General features: G+C 34.8%; 2 protein-coding genes across 2 annotated transcripts; one reads left to right on the top strand and one right to left on the bottom strand.

Moving 5' to 3' along the window:
• The first annotated feature begins 8643 nt into the window (after nucleotides 1–8643).
• LOC141671363 (uncharacterized) lies at nucleotides 8644–15577 on the top strand. Its single transcript, XM_074477584.1, has 10 exons — nucleotides 8644–8802; nucleotides 9297–9445; nucleotides 10105–10183; nucleotides 11044–11142; nucleotides 11234–11347; nucleotides 11647–11810; nucleotides 12826–12907; nucleotides 12992–13077; nucleotides 13155–13355; nucleotides 14086–15577. Exons 2-10 carry the CDS (start codon nucleotides 9342–9344, stop codon nucleotides 15269–15271), a joined length of 2115 nt encoding a protein of 704 aa, XP_074333685.1. The 5' UTR covers nucleotides 8644–8802; nucleotides 9297–9341; the 3' UTR covers nucleotides 15272–15577.
• Nucleotides 15578–15873: 296 nt separating this feature from the next.
• Nucleotides 15874–18109, bottom strand: LOC141670487 (uncharacterized). Its single transcript, XM_074476363.1, has 2 exons — nucleotides 16985–18109; nucleotides 15874–16208 (listed from the first exon to the last, which is right to left on the bottom strand). Exons 1-2 carry the CDS (start codon nucleotides 17956–17958, stop codon nucleotides 16139–16141), a joined length of 1044 nt encoding a protein of 347 aa, XP_074332464.1. The 5' UTR covers nucleotides 17959–18109; the 3' UTR covers nucleotides 15874–16138.
• Between the last annotated feature and the right edge of the window lie 1062 nt (nucleotides 18110–19171).

Here is a 19171-nt window from a genome sequence, read left to right as displayed (position 1 = left end):
CTGCAGTTCCATACGCAAGCATTCGAAGTGTTGTTTGTTAGGTCCCAATGTGTTTGTAGAAGGGGGGTTGAATACAAACTATACCGAATAATCGAATTTAGTGCGGAATAAAAAATTGAAACAAAATTCAAGTTAAATAAAAATATTATTAAACTTGAAAGGTGTTACAACAACTGTATCGATTATAAGGAATTAATCTCAAATTAATTATCACAAATTTAGAATAAATTCGACATGAACTTTTTCTATTTTTGCAATAATTAGAATCAAATGCTAAACGCGATTTGAGATTAAGTTATAGGGATTTTGATCCGCTAGATAGTTACACAAGAACAAGATAAAGATTTCTAGTGGTTTGGATTTAACTTTACAAACTAGAAATTATGTCTTGAAATTAGCAGAGAAGATGAAATATTTGTTCTGCTTCTTTTTCTTCTTGTTCTCGGGTTCTGTTGTGTTGTGTCTCTGTTGTTGAATGGCTGTTTCTGTTTCTTTTTATCAATCAACCTGAGAAAAAAGAGCTGGCATGACAATCCAATTACCTCAGCAAGACTTTCGGTAGAACTATCCTTAGAACTAGCAAGATTATCCTCCTCCCAGTGTAACTTTCGGCAAGACAATTATTTGTACTAGCATGACTTTCGGTATGACTATCAATTGTCATACCGATTGTCATATTAGTACAATCAGATTGTCTTGTTGAATTTAAATAAATATTAATCCAATTTAAATTCTGAAAATCCTTAATATTAATTCTGAATTAATTAATCAATAAATTAATCTTTGCAGATATAATTTATTTTCTTAATTAAATTATATGACTTAATTAATTAATAGAGAATTAATACTAATCTTGAGCAGCAACCATTCTTCTGAAAATCTTCTGAAAATCACTGTCAATTATGAATCAATTACACCACTTCAATGTTGACACTCGATGTACTATCTGGTTCATGAGTGACTAACTTCCGTGACGTTTCTTCAATCCTTGACCTTGATACTCTTGATTTTCTTCAGACTAATAATTAATTGATACCCTGACGAGATCTCTGTCACTTGATTAAATCCACAACCTTGATTTATATCACTGAGGCTTGATCAATTTCTTGAACTTCTTCCAGTGAATTAATTCCTCAAGTCTGTAGACGAACCTTGTTTTTGAATCCTTTGACAGATATTACTTTGCGAGATCTCTTTGACGGTAGATCCACTATTTACTTATTACATTCTTATTTGAGTTGAGTTAAATCCTCGAATATACAAATAGGCTATGACATATGCCTTACAATCTCCCCCTATTTGTTTGTTAGACAATAACACACAAATACCTAGAGGATAACTCAACTAACAAATAAGAAAAAGATATAAACAGAAATGCAAAGTAAATAGCAGAAAAGTTCTGGATAACATTTAACCTTTTCCAGATTCCAAATAGATGTTCCTTTAGACTGAACATATCTTCAAGTAGTTTCATCTTCTTTTGTACAACCACATTTCCTGTTGAGAAGCATATATCTCTCTTGCTTCTCCCCCTATGAGAATCAACTGATTAAAGAAGATCACCTTCGTTTACCACCTCTCCCGTACAATAGGATCCGCAGATAAAAACCAATGGTACTCCCCTAACAGCTTCTTCCCTTACTAGAAAATCACCTTGTGTTTACCACTTCTCCCATACAATAGGATCCGTAGTTACAAACAACAATGGTGTGGTGTAGTGTACATGTAGGATCTTTTTCTTCCTCCCTGCTATTTCCCCCCCTTAGTTGAGGAATCCTCCAAACTATTACTTAAGCTTTTATCTCCCCCTTAAAGAAGGAATGTATGCCGTTGTCTGAAGGAGTTCTCATATTTCACTTGGTTGGAAAAGAAATAACAACTAGTTTCTCTTTCTTCCTCACTGTGAGTGTGTGATTCTGTTTAGTGTACCTCACATGTGTTTCACTCTTCTCTCCACTCGTGTTTACACTCATTCTCATAAGTGTATCACTCTTCTCTCATAGCTCCATAATCCAGCTGTACTTGCAAGGAAAATCACCTTAGCCATCCTTAAGGAGGTCACAGGTGGTGCAATGGGAGTTCGTAAATCCCCATCCTTGTTAAACTCGTCAGATGAATCTGAGTCATAATCTACAAGTTGCTAGTTTCCCTTTTAGGGTTCCAGATTGGAATTCTGGAAGGTAAACAATGATCCAACGAATTTAGCATAAAGATCAAAGTTCCCTTCTAATGTCTGTGAAGACATTTCCTTGTGACTCATCAGGTAATATCTGAATCATTGTCAACAAGTTGCCGATCTGCACCTATATCAGATCCACTATCCACAGATGCATCCAGGGGATTTAAGCCTGGGGAGGTAGACACTGACCACTGACATATGGCTTTTGGATCAGTATCCTCTCCTAACACCTGTAAAGGCAATTGGTCCATTAACGAACCTTGAACAATCGAATTTGACCTTAAAATGGTCGAAATTCTTGTTTCCGTCAACTCATCCTTTGTGTGTGTAACATTTCCTTGTGCATCAAGAATTATTTATATTTGAAGTGGTGACACTACATCGGATACCCTGGCCGACAGGCAAATTTCAATAGACACACCCTTTTGAGAGAATGAATCTAGTAACTGTTTTTGAGCCTTTTTAGCCATTACATCTTTATGAGAAGATGTATGGGGGCTAGCAGTTGTCTTGGTTTAAATACTACTCATCTATGTAGTAGACAGAGCTACTGGGTTGACTATAGAACCTTCCTTATGTGGTGCACTAAGGCACTATCTCCCTCACGCTCATTCATACTACATTTAGTGGTAAGAGAGTGTTGGTTGGTTCTGTTTCTGTGTTTGTCTTTACAGTCTGGGATAGACGTTGTGGGTTTTCAACCTCATGACTGTCAATGAAAGAAAGCCATTGGAGACTGAACTTGTATCACAGAACATAGGGCAATATAGAGAGATAAAATGTACTTAATATCTATAATGAATGAAAATTATACATTTAATCTTTTGAGAGTAATGATGTATAATAGTGATTTCAAAAGATTTTACATGAAGTAAGAAATCACTAATGTAGAAAGAAGTTTGATTTACTCCTAAAACTCACTGCACATATAAAACAATATGAATGTGCCTAGTGATTAGAGAGTTATAAATATGACGATTGCTTGAGCAGTACACTAGTTCATATCAACCTGAAGTGAGATTGTGAAGAAGAGATTGCATAGTCCAATAGATCTGCAACTGCAAAGTCCATGAACTGAGGTGCATTGACTTCCTCTTTTGACTCACCAACCAGGAGTACACTTGTACACATCTTACTAGAGTCTAATTCTAAGTGTAACGTGCATCAGGTGCCTGATATGTCGTAATATTCTCAAGTCTCGTCACTGGTGCTATATGTTAGATACTGCTTCCTGATAATAACCTAGCACAATATACAAAATTTCACTGATAATATATCCAGCTTGCAAACAGCCATATCCCTCAGATAAACCTTTGCTGTTATCTCCAAAGGTAATTAGGGGGCCAGCTTTCTCAACCACATTTGATAGCAGGGCTCTATCTCCGGTCATATGTCTTGATGATCCACTGTCAAGAATCCACACTACCGGTTACACCTGTTTAATGCCCTGCACTTCAAATGGATTAGACCTTCTTCGGAACCCAAACTTGGTTGGGCCCGGCATACTTGTAGAATTGTCCTTTGTCAGGCAAAACAATATTTTTAATTTTAATGGTCTCAACATCCTCAATGACTGAACATTTGACCTTGTAAACAGCCTTAACAAATTTCTGTTTAGGCTTAGGCACAAATGTCTCCTTTCTAGCCTTAGAAGGACTAGCAGTCTTAGACCTATCATGCTTCTTATTATGCACATGCTGACGAGGAGTAGTCTGATCACTAGAAACATGTTTACCATTAAAATAAGCATACATCAAATTAAAAGCACAAGACATACAATTAGCAACACCACATACTTTATGAGAGTGATTAACAGCAGGCAATTTATGCATGGTAGACATGGCAATTTTGTTATCCAACTCATGTGTGTCTGAGTAAGTCTCAGTTGCTTTCACAACTTTGACTGGAACTTTCGACACACTTGACTTGGAAACAACCTTCTCATTAGCATGATCTTCAGCACGTATTTCTTCTTGAATAACAGAAGAGGTCGCATCAAATGGTTCAACAATTGATGCTTTATAGAGGGGTTCATCAACACCCTTAAGCACATGTGGTACTTCCCTACCTTTAGCACATACATGAGGAGGGGAGTTTATGCCTAATTCTCCAATAGCAACATTGTAATCATAACCTATTCCAGATGTTTGATTAACAACTTGCTTACTGTAGAACTCTTTAGCCTTCGAACAAGAATTGAAGTAGTCTCTAACCTTAGTCTCAAGACGGGTGATCTTGTCTTTGAGAATAGTTTCGAGTTGTCTATAACAGTCAACTCTATTCTCTAGAAAAGATACTTGTTCTTTTAACTTGTCTTGATTATTGTGCACAAGTCTTAATTCATTGACCTCTTTCTCAAGGTCTTTGATCTGCTGACTTAACAGTTCATTATCACGACGAGCACAATTTAAGGAACCTCCTAGATGATAAACTAATTCAGCATCAGTAAATTTTACCTCTTTTCTTGACGATGAAGTTTTTCCATCAATAGCCATAAGAGCAAGATTCCCTTCTTCTTCATCTTCACTATCAGTATCATCCCAGCTTCTTCCCATTGCCAGATAAGCCCTTTCAGAGTTACTCTTCTGATTTAAATCATAAGAGTTCTTCCTTACTTGCTTTGGCTTCCTGCATTCTGTGGCAAAGTGTCCCAACTCATTGCAGTTATAGCATCTAATGGTGCTCCGATCAACCATCCATGTTTTGTATCCACCACTACTGGTGTTAGAGGATGAAGATCCACCTGTCTGGAATCTGTTGTAGTTGGACTTGTACTTGAACTTGGGATTTCTCTTGAATCTGACATTGGAGAATCTCTTGACAATTTGGGTCATTGACTCATCTTCCAATTGCTCCAGCTCTTCCAAGGAATAAAAATCATCACTGGATTGATTTGTAGTAGGAGGATCATATTCTGCTACTATCACATTTTCCTTAGCCTTGGAAAACTGTACCATTCTCTCCGACTGTTGAGATTGTTGTTGTTGTTGACCTTCAGCTACAAGAGCCGTAGATGTGCTGACCATTCTATCTTTCCCGTAGACTTCCTTCTGCTGAATCTGCTCCAACTCATAGGTTTTCAACACACTATAGAGTCTATCCAAAGAAATCTCACTCGGATCTCTAGCTTCTCTAATGGCAGTGATTCTATGTTTAAGATGAGTTGGCAGTGTTAAAAGGAACTTTTTGTTGACCTCCCTAATTGAATAATATTTCCCATTTATGTTTAGGTTGTTGATCAACGCATTGTACCTCTCAAAAACTTCAGTAATTTCTTCTCCTGGATTTGATTTAAAATGTTCATACTCACAGGTTAGGATCTCCAACTTGTTCTCCCTAACTTCCTCTGTACCTTCATTAATCACCTCAATAGTTTCCCAGATGTATTTGGAATTTTTACAGTTCATCACATGTCTGTTCATCAAGGGATCGAGGGAATCAACTAAAATTAACTGAAGGCTGGCATCCAAGGAGGCTTCTTCTTTTTCAGCAGGAGAAAAATCCTCAGGCTCTTTTGGATAGGTTCTAGCTTTGGTAATCACAACATCATCTACTATCACCTCTGGTTCAATAATCATTGGAGTTGTTGGACCCTTCTTTAACAAGTTCGGATATTTGGGATTTGCAACTTGTAAAAACAAGAGCGTCTTCTTCTTTCACATGATATAATTTTCTTTATCAAATAGTGGAATTTTAACGTTTCCAACTTTTTGTGAAGTCATTATGAATTTTTGAATAAATAAAAATTCAAGGAGTTGAAAAAAATCACAAAAGTCTGGGATCTTGATTTGTTCGTTAATCAGAAGGCTCTGATACCAATTGTTAGGTCCCAATGTGTTTGTAGAAGGGGGGTTGAATACAAACTATACCGAATAATCGAATTTAGTGCGGAATAAAAAATTGAAACAAAATTTAAGTTAAATAAAAATATTATTAAACTTGAAAGGTGTTACAACAATTGTATCGATTACAAGGAATTAATCTCAAATTTAGAATAAATTCGACATGAACTTTTTCTATTTTTGCAATAATTAGAATCAAATGCTAAAGGCGATTTGAGATTAAGTTCTAGGGATTTTGATCCGCTAGATAGTTATACAAGAACAAGATAAAGATTTCTAGTGGTTTGGATTTAACTTTACAAACTAGAAATTATGTCTTGAAATTAGCAGAGAAGATGAAATATTTGTTCTGCTTCTTTTTCTTCTTGTTCTCGGGTTCTGTTGTGTTGTGTCTCTATTGTTGAATGGCTGCTTCTGTTTCTTTTTATCAATCAACCTGAGAGAAAAGAGCTGGCATGACAATCCAATTACCTCAGCAAGACTTTCGGTAGAACTATCCTTAGAACTAGCAAGACTATCCTCCTCCCAGTGTAACTTTCGGCAAGACAATTATTTGTACTAGCATGACTTTCGGTATGACTATCAATTGTCAGACCGATTGTCATATTAGTACAATCAGATTGTCGTGTTGAATTTAAATATATTTTAATTCAATTTAAATTCTGAAAATCCTTAATATTAATTCTGAATTAATTAATCAATTAATTCAACTAATCAATAAATTAATCTTTGCAGATATAATTTATTTTCTTAATTAAATTATATGACTTAATTAATTAATAGAGAATTAATACTAATCTTGAGCAGCAACCATTCTTCTGAAAATCTTCTGAAAATCACTGTCAATTATGAATCAATTCCACCACTTCAATGTTGACACTCGATGTACTGTCTGGTTCATGAGTGACTAACTTCCGTGACGTTTCTTCAAGCCTTGACCTTGATACTCTTGATTTTCTTCAGACTAAATCCTTGTAATTAATTGATACCCTGACGAGATCTCTGTCACTTGATTAAATCCACAACCTTGATTTATATCACTGAGGCTTGATCAATTTCTTGAACTTCTTCCAGTGAATTAATTCCTCAAGTCTGTAGACGAACCTTGTTTTTGAATCATTTGACAGATATTACTTTGCGAGATCTCTTTGACGGTAGATCCACTATTTACTTATTACATTCTTATTTGAGTTGAGTTAAATCCTCGATTATACAAATAGGCTATGACATATGCCTTACATTGTTGTCACTTTCTGAAGTGATTATAGTCCACGCACTCCCACAACATCACTTTATTGAGTAAAATAATTATCATGAGCAACAACTGCTTGTTCGATTCGTAAAAATAATGATTTACACATCCGAAATCTTTGACGAAATTATGTTTCTGTGTATGTAGGTGTATCAGAAAAATAATCACGATATAGTCTTATGTGACGTTCTTCCCTGTTACGATTAATCATACGATGATTTATTGTAGCATCGCCATGATGTGAGATAAAATTCGCTCTTTGTTGTTGATGATGAATGTAAGTTGTAGCCATTCTCATTCTTGCTTCATGTTCTTCTTCCTCTGCATGCATAATATCGAGAATCATTAGCGTGGTGTTGTCCATTGAAATTTGGTATTCGAGAACGGAAAGTGAATTTGAGTTTATCTAGGATTTTTATTTTTTTTTAGTTTTCAATTGTATTATTTATTTTATATTTTAAAATAATAATAATAATAGTAATAATAATAATAATAATTATTATTATTATTATTATTATTATTATTATTATTATTATTATAGTAGTGGTAGTAGTAGTAAAAATAGTTGTATTAATAATAATGAGTATAATGCACTAATTTCAAATTTTCAAATTATAGCCAACAATTATAGGCAGTCTCATCGGGACAAAACACCTTACAAGTTTAGTAAATTTTTAGATAATCGGTATTTTATATAATTTAGCAAATTAATTTAGCCAACCTCATTGGAGATTTGCTAAAGTGGAAATATTATACTTTAATTGGAATTTATTATAGCTATCGTAATTGATTAGAGTGTAGTAAATTCAAAGTTTATATTAATAAAATAATATATTCCTCGTATTTGTTCGTGCTTATTTGACTCCGCATTTTAACAAAAAACTTGAAAAAAAATTGAAATAATTTATAGGCATCTTATTTAACACCAGATATTTGGGACCTAACAATTTTTCCTAAATTAAAATGTACTTAAAAGCTGAAAGGTTGGTCGAGAAATGAGTTTTCAAAATATGCCCTCAGTTGGCCTTACGGATATTAATAAGATAATTACTTTATTTGCAAGAAAATGAATAATAAATAATTTTTAAAATTAGGGTAAAATTATATCTTGGATTGCAAAATTTGTTGATCGGATTTTTAAAAGGTAAATTTTCAAAACATCATTTTTAAAATTACTTTCGAAAATGGTATTCTTTCAGAAAATTTTCCAAGCATTTTAATCCATCTTGTTCACAGGGAAAGAAAAATGTGGCAATTTGGGATCACGCGCTGACCCAAGTTATGCAAATTTGTGGATAAATACGACTCGAAAGTCGCAAGAAAAACGAGAAATGTAAAAAAAGTACAAGTAGCATTTGTGAAAATGCCTAAAAGCTGACGCAAAAGTGCAACCAACCCAACACTAGCACACACATTTCCACCACCTTCTTGCTGTATAAATCCATTATATACACACACAATTTTTCATTTACATACACGTCTCCTCAGCTTCTCCCCCCACTAGTCCCACTACTCTCTTCCTTACCCAGGTAAATTTTCACTTTTTTAAGATCCCTTTTAACATTATTTATTTACTCTTCTTGTTTCTTTGAATTAGTTGAATTTGTTTTTTTTATGTGGTAAGATTTTCTTGATTTTTACTGCTTTAGTTGAATTATTTACTGCATTGGGTCATTGAGATTCTTGTAAAGGTTTGATTTTTATAATGAATTATGTATAGATAAGTCTCTTTAAGGTGCTAGATTTTAGATTGATGCTATAAATCTAATGCCCTTTTGTTGAAAAGCTGTAATTAAGCTTCTTGTGATTGTGTTTTGTTAAGTAACTATTGGGTTCTTGGCAAGTTTTGATTTTGATGTTGTTATTGTATTTAAGATTTTTTAAGCAGATGGTTTGGTTTTGTTTTGTTTTGTTTGTTGATTTTAATTTTTACTGTTTTTGGGTGGTTCAATTTGTGAACATTCTTGATCTGTATAAATTTGATTGACGTGATATGGTTTACTAAGGGTGTTGATTCTTGTAGTTGGGGTTTCGGTTTGAGGGTGATCGTAGGTTTTGGGACAGCGGGATGTCTGCCACGGTTTGTGTTGAAAGGGCAACCAGTGACAAATTGAGTGGTCCTGATTGGGCAATGAATATCGAGATTTGTGATATTATCAACAACGATCCGGGGTATGGTTCTTTTTTTATGTTGCTTCTAGATTTGATGTGGTTGGCTTGTGTTTAGTTGGTATTCATGCTTCCTAACAGATTTGTCTTTGTTGATCTACGACATGAATTATGACTTGCATCTTGATATGATAATGGTGTTAATAAATGAGCAACAATGTGCAGGAAACAGGAAACAATACACTAAGTATAGCTATCATAAGCCCTTTATATTAGTATAATACTTTCATTAGGTAGAAACACTAAATATCGTACTTTACAAAACAATGAAAGACCTCCCCCCCAAAAAAAAAAGAAAAAAAAAACGAAATAAAATGTTACCACAAGCATTGTTAATCTTTAAAGGGTTCACCATATCTTTGACACGTAAGAGACAAGAGTCATTTTATGGCGAAGAAACAGTTGTTTAACACTCTTATTTGACATTCGATGTGGAATTAGTTGGACCGTGTAATCGGTGTAGTCGTGCAGACTGTTAACTCTATAATTAGAATAAGTACTTGGTGTAATATCCATGCTATTACATTTTTTTGCATTTATCTACGCCGTCTTCGATTTTATTTGCCTAAAGGAATCATACTGCTTTCAACATTGATTATTAAAAGTATATTATCATTAATCATTATAGTGTAATTGTCCTTACACTTCGATCGGACTTCCAGGCAAGCAAGAAATGCAGTAAGGACACTCAAGAAGCGTCTGGGGAGTAAAAATCCAAAAAGACAGCTCCTTGCTCTTTTTGTAAGTAAAATCGTCATTGGTTTTTAGAATCATGAATGTTGCTGTGACCAGATTATCCTAATTTGCGCTAATTTATTGAAATGAAATATTGCTGCAGTGAAGCAATGTCATAATATGGTCTAGTGGTCTCATTTTTATAGGAATTTCCGATAGAGATAATCATTTCGAATATGTAATGTGTACCCTGCTTAAGAGGTTAAAGTCCTGCAGTACGTTATTCCGGAGTGTGTTTTTAGGTTAGAATTACATCAGGATATTATATTCATAGGTCCCACTCGCATCTTCCCTTCCCCAAAATTCAAGGATATGAGTTTCCAGCGGAAAAAATGTAATCAATATGCTTTGTGGTCTAGACCTGTATTCTAGATAAGATTTTCCATGGGGTTTGTAAACCCTAGATTTATTGTCAGGGTAAATGGCTGGGCAAATATATCGCTGCCTTCAGTTTGATTACAATCTACTACATCTTGAAACTGATTGTTAATATAAATTTTCAGGCTCCCTCAATCATTGACATTCAGTGATTTCCAGCTTCATTTGGTTTCATGTCTAGGCCCCCGTGACCTGTACGTAGTTAGTAGTACCCCCCCCCCCAAAAAAAAAAAAGGAATCTGGCCATATGCTTAAGAACGTATCCTTTCCAAAGCTTTTTCATGATTCATATATTTGACTGCTGCAACCAGTCTAGTGATGTTAAGATTTATTTCATCACGATTTTGGCCGTCCACTTCATGAGCATCTGATTTCTGTAGGAAAGCTATCAAAAGCATTATTTTTTATAACTGTGTTTAATAATATGTTGCTTGTTAATGATCGAACCTATTACACTCTGTATACTCATGAAGGGATTTCGATTTCAGGTACTAGAAACTCTCACCAAAAATTGTGGAGACACTGTCTTTCAGCACATTGTTGAAGGAGATTTATTGCGTGAAATGGTCAAAATTGTGAAGAAGAAGGTGACTGCCTCTTCACTGGAGTTACAGTCAGTTTCACTATTATTTCAGATACACATGGCTAGTCTTCCTCATTTCAACATTAATAATGCAGGCGGATTTAAACGTTCGGGAGAAAATATTAGTTCTAATTAATACCTGGCAAGAAGCTCTTGGAGGATCCAGAGGGCAGTATCCTCAGTACTATGCCGCTTACAATGAACTACAGGTGGTTGTTCAACCCATATCTGATTTAATCTAGTCAACTCTATTATTCTTTTGCAAGAGTTTGCGGGTTAAATAGATCATATGACATACAATATTTAATGTTTGAATCGACAGGAGAGAATGTCAATATATTCTTAAGTATCTTGTTTCACTCTTGCTTGTAGTATTATTATTATTTATAGACCATCATACTAAATATACTGTGAAGTTATGTTAATCGCTTTATGTTGTTTATTATTATTAAGGACATTTATTTCTTAAAGGTTATCATTAAATTTATTTTTCATTATTGATTGGCAGTCTGTTGGTGTAGACTTTCCACCCCATGAGGAGAACAGCATAGCCATGTTTACATCACCACAGACCCAGCCAGTAGGGCAGCCAGCAAGTACTGACTCTACTTCGACATATGAGGAAGCTGTAGCTTTTCAGGCTTCTCTTCAATCTGACCCCTCTGGACTCGAGTAATATTACAATCTTGTATACCATTACAATAGAACTTCTCTATACTATTCCATGCCTATTAGATTCTTGCAGAGACTACATGATAAGAATTGGTGCAAAATAGTTTTCAGTTGTTGAGTACTTGGCACATATAAGCTCTTTTACTTTACATTACATACTTGTTTGATCCAAACATTGTGGAGTGTGGAAAGTTTACTGAATGAGGTTCCTTATAACTTAGAGCATCCGGGGTTGTCTAAAATGGTATAAAATAATGATTATGTGAAATTTGTTGAACTTGTAAGGTGATGTACTCTGCTGGAGTTGGCTACAATGATTGGCTATATTTTGAAAATATTATGTTATTATTATTTAAAGTTGTTATAAACAGTATGTATTATTTTTATATGGTAATTGATGATGTGGATTTTCACTACAAGTCTATAGAGGTTCGAAAGTATAGCCAATATAGAGGGGTTGACTAAAATTTTAGTTAAGAGGAATGCACCGGCTGAGTGGATAATTGTTTACATAATCTCTAATTTTTTTATTTATGGTATGTTTGACACCCTTTTAACCAAGGGTTCTTATCCATTGGAGATGCTACTTAATCAGATACATACCTATAACTAATAAAATCTGAGCCCATTTTTCTTGGGGTGATAATTAGAATGAAAAATATTAGTTTTCAACCATTTGGGTCATCAACTGCTATTGGTTTAAAGAAATTTATTTCTTTTCTCTAAAACCACAAATGTAAATATAAGTTCCATCTGTATGTTATAATTAACTAGAGAAAGAATTTAAAGTTACTTCCTGTGTGTTTTAAGAAAGCACTAACTTTCAATGTGTACAAAACACACAGATCGTCCTACTATCAGTGTCTATAAAACAATTATGTTCATTTAGTTCTCAAGTAGATCATTCTTTTTCTCAAGCTTCCTTCGTGTGTGTAATTGACTTTCTCTATATATAACGTTTACCACTTTAGACCCAGTCATTTTTAACAGAATTATGTATGTAAACTTAATGCAGCTTGGAAGAGATTCAGACTGCTAGTGGAGTAGCAAATGTGTTAATGGAGATGCTTAATTTCTTGGATCCTCAGAACAATGAGGTACATAATGTCATGATTAATGTGTCTGTCCGATCAGTTGTCATGCCAAAGTCAAATCACTTAGTAATATGTACCATCCTGCAGGGTGTTCAAGGTGAAGTGATCATTGACTTGGTTGATCAGTGTCGTGCATACCAAAAGCGTGTTATAGTTCTTGTAGACAATGCATTGTAAGGAAATGGACGTTTAAATTTTATGATTATTTTCTGGTACTTTATTTAGCTGCTGAAAGGTTGTTGACTTTTAGGGATGAGGAACTGATGATGAAGGGTTTGGCTCTAAATGATACATTGCAACATGTTCTTTCGCATTATGCTGACATTGCCAAAGGAGTCTGTATTCCAAAAGTTGTAGCAACGCAGAATCCAAGTGCACCTCTGGTAAATGTGAGTCGTGAGGATAAGGACGAGTACGAGTTGGAAGATGATTTCTCTAAACTTGCTCGCAGGTGATACTAATTTATTTACTTCATATTCATATGTTTAGGATCCTTTTACTTGTTATCGCCGTCAAGTTTGATGTGATTAGGTTTTTGTAAATTTTGGAGTTCTCCACTGGACTCAAACATTAAGTGACTGCTAATATTATAAGTTATAATGGAGATGAACAAATAGCTAATTTTGAGGAAAAATGAAGAGGTGGAAAAACCAAACGTAGAACAAATATGGGAAACCAAAAGAATCCCGGATGGCTCTGGATCGGAAAATCTCCAACTCCAACCGGGCAATTTTATTACATTAGGATTATTTTATGATAATTGTTTTAGTTTTCTATTTAAGCGTCTGCGGATAATTCAATTAATACGGCACTACACAACCTGTATTGCGATGTTAATCAGAAAAGTGATGATTGATGACTGCATGTGCGTAATAGTTCATAAAAGTTGCTAAATGATTTTTTTCAAAGTTGCTAAAGTGATTAATTAGTTCATTGGAATGGGAGTAAAGATTTTCTTTGCCAAGTACTTAAACATTTTGGGTTTGAAGTATGCACGGATTATGAGAATAATACGCTGAAAATTATAGAGATGATAAATTACCAAGGAGCAATGTGGCATACATCCTGGATTCTATATACCTGTGTGTGTCTGTTATGGATCATACATTTACTACATCCTGGATTTCTCTCCCCGTGTGTATGTTTAGTATTCTTTTAAATATGATGTCATGTTTTTGTAGGCGGAGAGATAGGCGAGGAAGAAAAACTGCAAGTGATAAGACGGTACCTGAGCATGTAATGCCAATCCTTCCTCCTTCATCAAGGAGGAATACTTTGCATGGACAAGGAGAAAGAGTGCAAAGTGATCAAGGACAAAAGAATGCAAGTGATGAGATAGCACCTGAGCGTGTAATGCCAATCCCTCCATCTTCAAGGAGGAATTCTTTGCAGGGACAAGGAAAAAGAGTGCAAAGTGATCAAGGACAGAAAACTGCAAGTGATAAGACGGCATCTGACTGTGTAATGCCAATCCTTCCTTCTCCATCATCAAGTAGGGATACTTTGCAGGGAAAAGGACAAAGAGCGCTAAGTGTTCAAGGACAAAAAACCGCAAATGATAAGACGGCATCTGACTGTGTAATGCCAATCCTTCCTTCTCCATCCAGTAGGGATACTTTGCAGGGAAAAGGACAAAGAGCGCAAAGTGATCAAGGACAAAAAACTGCAAGTGATAAGACGGCATCTGACTCTGTAATGCCAATCCTTCCTTCTCCATCATCAACGAGGAATACTTTGAAGGGACAAGGACAAAAAGCACAAAGTGATCAAATGGAACCTATAGGTGAAAGCCCAATTCTTCCTCCACTGCCATCAAGGAAACCAAAACTTCCGGCTTATGGGACGATTGAATATTTATATGCTACACTTGATAATTTAAGTGATGATTTACAGCTTCCCCCACGAACGTCTGAAGCATATAAATCTCCTTCACATGTACCAATAAATGGGAAAAACACAGACTCTAATATACCCTCCAATGGAGCACCATCAGATGATTTTATTAACCCCACTGCTTCCATGTTCTCTGAGAAGCAGCCGGCATACAAAGAACCAGCTCCAACAACAAATACTTACCCACTGCCTCCAGCTCCTTGGGAAACTCCTGAGTTTATTCCACCCCCGCCATCCAAGCATAGCCAGAGAAAACAGTTCTTTAAGCAGCAACATGTTGGCAGTTCTCATTCAAGTAGCGGATCTGGTTCCTCCTATGACAGTTTAGTTGAGCAAGCAAATAATCTTTCCATCAACTCCAGCACCCCAAAGAAACAAGAGAACTCCGAAGATGCACTTTTCAGAGATCTGGTTGATTTTGCAAAATCCAAGTCTTCATCGTCCTCTAACCCTAACAGGTCACATCAAAAATAGTTCGTACATTTTGTGCATGGTAGTACAGGTCTCTCCAAAAGACTATTTGAAACATTAAACACCAGCAATCAAGGTGATATTCCTAGTAATTGGATATTAGGGTATCTAACAAAGTGCACATATGATATTCTGAATGTACAACATATGAAGTCATCTGTTTTTCTTTTGTTTACCTGGTATTTTCCCCCACAGTGGGAGGAATCATCTCTTTGTTAGATTTTTACATTTGTAAAGCAAGTGCATACAAATGTGGAAATATCATCGTTCTTCTCCAGAAACATAAAGCCCTCTGTGGAATGTTATATACTTGATAATCTTGTGGTTAACTATTTTGCATTTTGTGCACAAGCTCATAACTATCAATTCTCAGAGTTCTCTCCATCTTATATTTGAACCACTTAACTCTTTTTCTTCCTCATAATAAACGAGCTAGTAGTCAATGTACATGGACAGCACTTTATAAAAAAAATTATTTTAGCATAATTGTTAAATTTTGTTGATTGGAGAAATGAAAGGTTGATACAGTATTTGGGTTTTTACTGATTATGCTAATCATTACAGTGTAAAACAAATAACTTAGACAAGATCAAATTATTTTCAGACACAATAGATAAATCCCAGACATGAACATCTAATTATGCTAATCATTGTATAACAAAAAAAACAAGAGAAAATCAATTTGGATTTCTAACACAATAAAAAGAATTAAAAACACAAAAAAAAACAAGGATTATACAAAATTTGAACTTTATCATATATCATCTGCAAGAATATCTTATATTTGAGGTAAGGGCATTTATGTATGAAGCTCAATTTGTATACAGAAAGTTTGATTTGCAGGGCAGGGGCAGCTTTGAATTATGCAAGTCACTCTACTATTGTTTTGTTCTTGTTGTAATAGAAGGGTGAGCATCCGTTAAGCAATCCACCTTTTTTCCTGTAATTAAATCATACTTAAACATCAATATACATAAATGTAACAAGTGTCACGCTATAAGGAAATTACATTATTGTAATTTAACGACAACAGTGATAACAATCGTTCTACGAAATCCAAGTTACGGTAAACTGTTACCAGCTCAAGAACTGATACAACATTATATAATATTATTGCATTTAAGTAATTATATAACAGAAAAGCAAGCACAATAATTTAGACTGATAATTTTATAAAATGATATCCTTTAACCAGTAAGCTGAGTTGCACGAGTTGTAACGTATGCGTGTACAGCTACATAAACGTTTATTTGCTTTTTTATTTTAAACTTAACATTCCTTCTGGAAACCCCTGTATTTTTCAGACTCAGAATCTCTGACTCATTTGATTTTCTATTAAACAATCCTCAGGATTACTAGTTGGTTTGAATTACCTATCACTATCATTTTTGTAGGATTAATTATAAAAATATTTAACAGATTAAATCTATCAAGTAATTCTTTTACTTTCTTAAAAAGACAAATACAATTTTCTCAGAAATTCTTATTCCGATTCTTATTCTCATTAGCATTACCGTAACGTCTCTTGTTATCCGCACGAGGATTCCTCCGCTCAGACTTAAAAACCGAGCCGTTTTTGTTTATAAAAGAATTTTCTATAAAATTTGTAGTTTATTTTTTATTTTTCGGAACTAGCATCTAATCACTAAACCGTAAAAGGTGCATCGAAATCATGAAAAATAAATAAAGTATTCTGGAAAAAAATGATTGAGATACCTGTTGCTCTTGTTGCTAATGCTGCTTCCAGTGCTGTCATTGCTGGCTGAGCTTCCACTGCTACCGCTACTGCCATTGCTACTCAATCCACTGCTTTCGCTGTCCGACGCGACGGGATATCTTCTCTTCCACCACTCCTTATGATTACTACTCTTTGCAGATTTATCACTGGCATTACTATTAGTACTAATGTTATTACCAAGCTTTGTAGACTCTTTAGCATAAGGATTAGGATTGTCCTTTGGTTTTGCCTTGGTTTTCGATTTCGCAACCTTCTTTTTGTTCCCTCCTCCAAATGGCATAGGAAACACCATCTTCAGAAATAACCCTTTGTTGCTACTCTCACTTACAGTGCTTTCATTTCTCGACATCTTTTTTTCGATTTTCTTTAGGCTTTGTTGCTTTCTTACACTTCCATGCCTTCTTATACTTCCTTGTCTTCTTACACTTCCTTGCTTCTTCACAATAGCCTTCTTGTTAACAGTGAAATTGCTCTTTTCTTGATCAACTTCTGTTTTATCCTCTTGCTTGTCAGTTTCATTCTTTTCTATTTCACCTTCTTGCTTTTCATTTCCATCGTTCTGATGATCAACAAGATCTTTCAACGAAAGCTCGTACAACGTCTCAGGCATGGCCTTAACCATCTCCATAAGCTCCTTTTGGCCTCTTGCAATGGCCTGAACTCTCAAAGATGGAGGAGAATTTCTAGTCTTGTTGAGACATGGACCTCGAGGCGGGCTTTTCGACCATGAAGGCTGTGAACAAACACCATGTTGATCATCTCCTGTTTTGAACTTGCTAGGCCTAAATTGAATCCCTTCATTATCACTCAACTTTCTTGATTTGTCAGGCTTCTGAGACTCTCTGACACAAGGATCCATTGCCACATTCCTGTCACAACTGTCGTTTATCGGTCCGAGAAAATCGAAGGTGCTGATATGGCTGTCTGAGCACTCATTTCTTGAATCATACATGTTATAAATTTGCAGAGTTGCAGGGCAGAAGATTTGGAGAGAATTTAATAAAAATATACAGAACCGTTACTTGTTTTTGTAACGAATATTGAGGTTGTCACAATTTGTTTTAGTCATGAATGACAACATCACACGGGTCTATAAGTCTACTTTTGTCGCATAATTTGCTAATTTTTCTTAATATTTCTATTGTTGTTGTTGTGAATCCAATTTGTCAAGATTTTCTAGCTACGTGGGCGTGATCAAAGACAATATTATCCTTTTCCCCCTTTCCCTTAATGTTGTCTCGCTCCTTATTTCTCTTAATTTGAAAATATATGTGAAGCCCAAATAGTTGATTGTCTCTTTCAAAATTCTTCATTTTCTTTTGATGTTTTCAAGCTTTAATGCTCCCCTTAAGGCTGGATTAAATTCTCATTGTTGAACGCTTGAACTCATATCAATGACTTTATGACATTGTTAATGTCGACCGCATAAACTTTTTTCACAATTTTTAAAATCTTAATTTAAGATTATACTATTATGAGAATTCATTTGTTTTTAAACTATCATTCTGAAAAAGAGAATGTTTGTAATAAAATGTTGTTAAATTTTCTTTCTAAATTTAAAATTCATGCTAAATTATTAAGTATCCGGTGACTCTAAAATCTTAAGATATCGTAGAGGAGATTCAACATGATCTTATATTCTTCAAATTTCTTCTCAATTATATGATATTCTTTTTGTTCGAAACTGTCCACAATGTATGATACATTTTTCGTATCGACTAAGCGGACAACATACATAACCAATACCATTACAAATATTTTAATTAAATAAATGGAAGATTCAAACCCGAGAGCACTCCATAACCCGAGTTCTTATACATATCGCATATTCTTCAACATGAAAATTTAGCAAGAAATCATTTTTAAAATATAATCTTTAAAATTAGTATAAATTTATACACGTTCGGCCTTTTCAATTGTTCATATTTTTAGAGAGTGTCTAATACACATTTACACATTTTAAGATACATAAAAAGTAGAGCTGTAAACGAACCGAGATGTTCATGAGCAACCTTTAGCTCGGCTCGTTAAAAGTTCAGTTCAGCTTGGTTCGTTAAGAACTCAAGTTCGAGCTCGAAAATGTGTGCGGTAAATTTAATGAACTCGAGCCGAACTTTAGCATGTGCGGCTAGAGCTCGGGTCGAGTTTGGCTCAAATTCGTTCAA

Source organism: Apium graveolens, chromosome 7 (genome assembly GCF_009905375.1).
Source record: "Apium graveolens cultivar Ventura chromosome 7, ASM990537v1, whole genome shotgun sequence".
Lineage (NCBI taxonomy): Eukaryota > Viridiplantae > Streptophyta > Magnoliopsida > Apiales > Apiaceae > Apium > Apium graveolens.
This window is presented reverse-complemented; position numbering and strand designations above follow the sequence as displayed.

What these genes read in the sequence shown, in the direction of transcription:
- LOC141671363 (XM_074477584.1), top strand. Translation starts at nt 9,342, where the DNA reads ATGTCTGCCACGGTTTGTGTTGAAAGGGCAACCAGTGACAAATTGAGT. An exon ending in GACAGCTCCTTGCTCTTTTT is followed by an intron (nt 10,184 to 11,043) that starts GTAAGTAAAATC and finishes TTTCGATTTCAG; the next exon opens with GTACTAGAAACTCTCACCAA. An exon ending in CCGCTTACAATGAACTACAG is followed by an intron (nt 11,348 to 11,646) that starts GTGGTTGTTCAA and finishes ATTGATTGGCAG; the next exon opens with TCTGTTGGTGTAGACTTTCC.
- LOC141670487 (XM_074476363.1), bottom strand. Translation starts at nt 17,958, where the DNA reads ATGTATGATTCAAGAAATGAGTGCTCAGACAGCCATATCAGCACCTTC. An exon ending in ATTAGCAACAAGAGCAACAG is followed by an intron (nt 16,209 to 16,984) that starts GTATCTCAATCA and finishes ATTTAATTACAG; the next exon opens with GAAAAAAGGTGGATTGCTTA.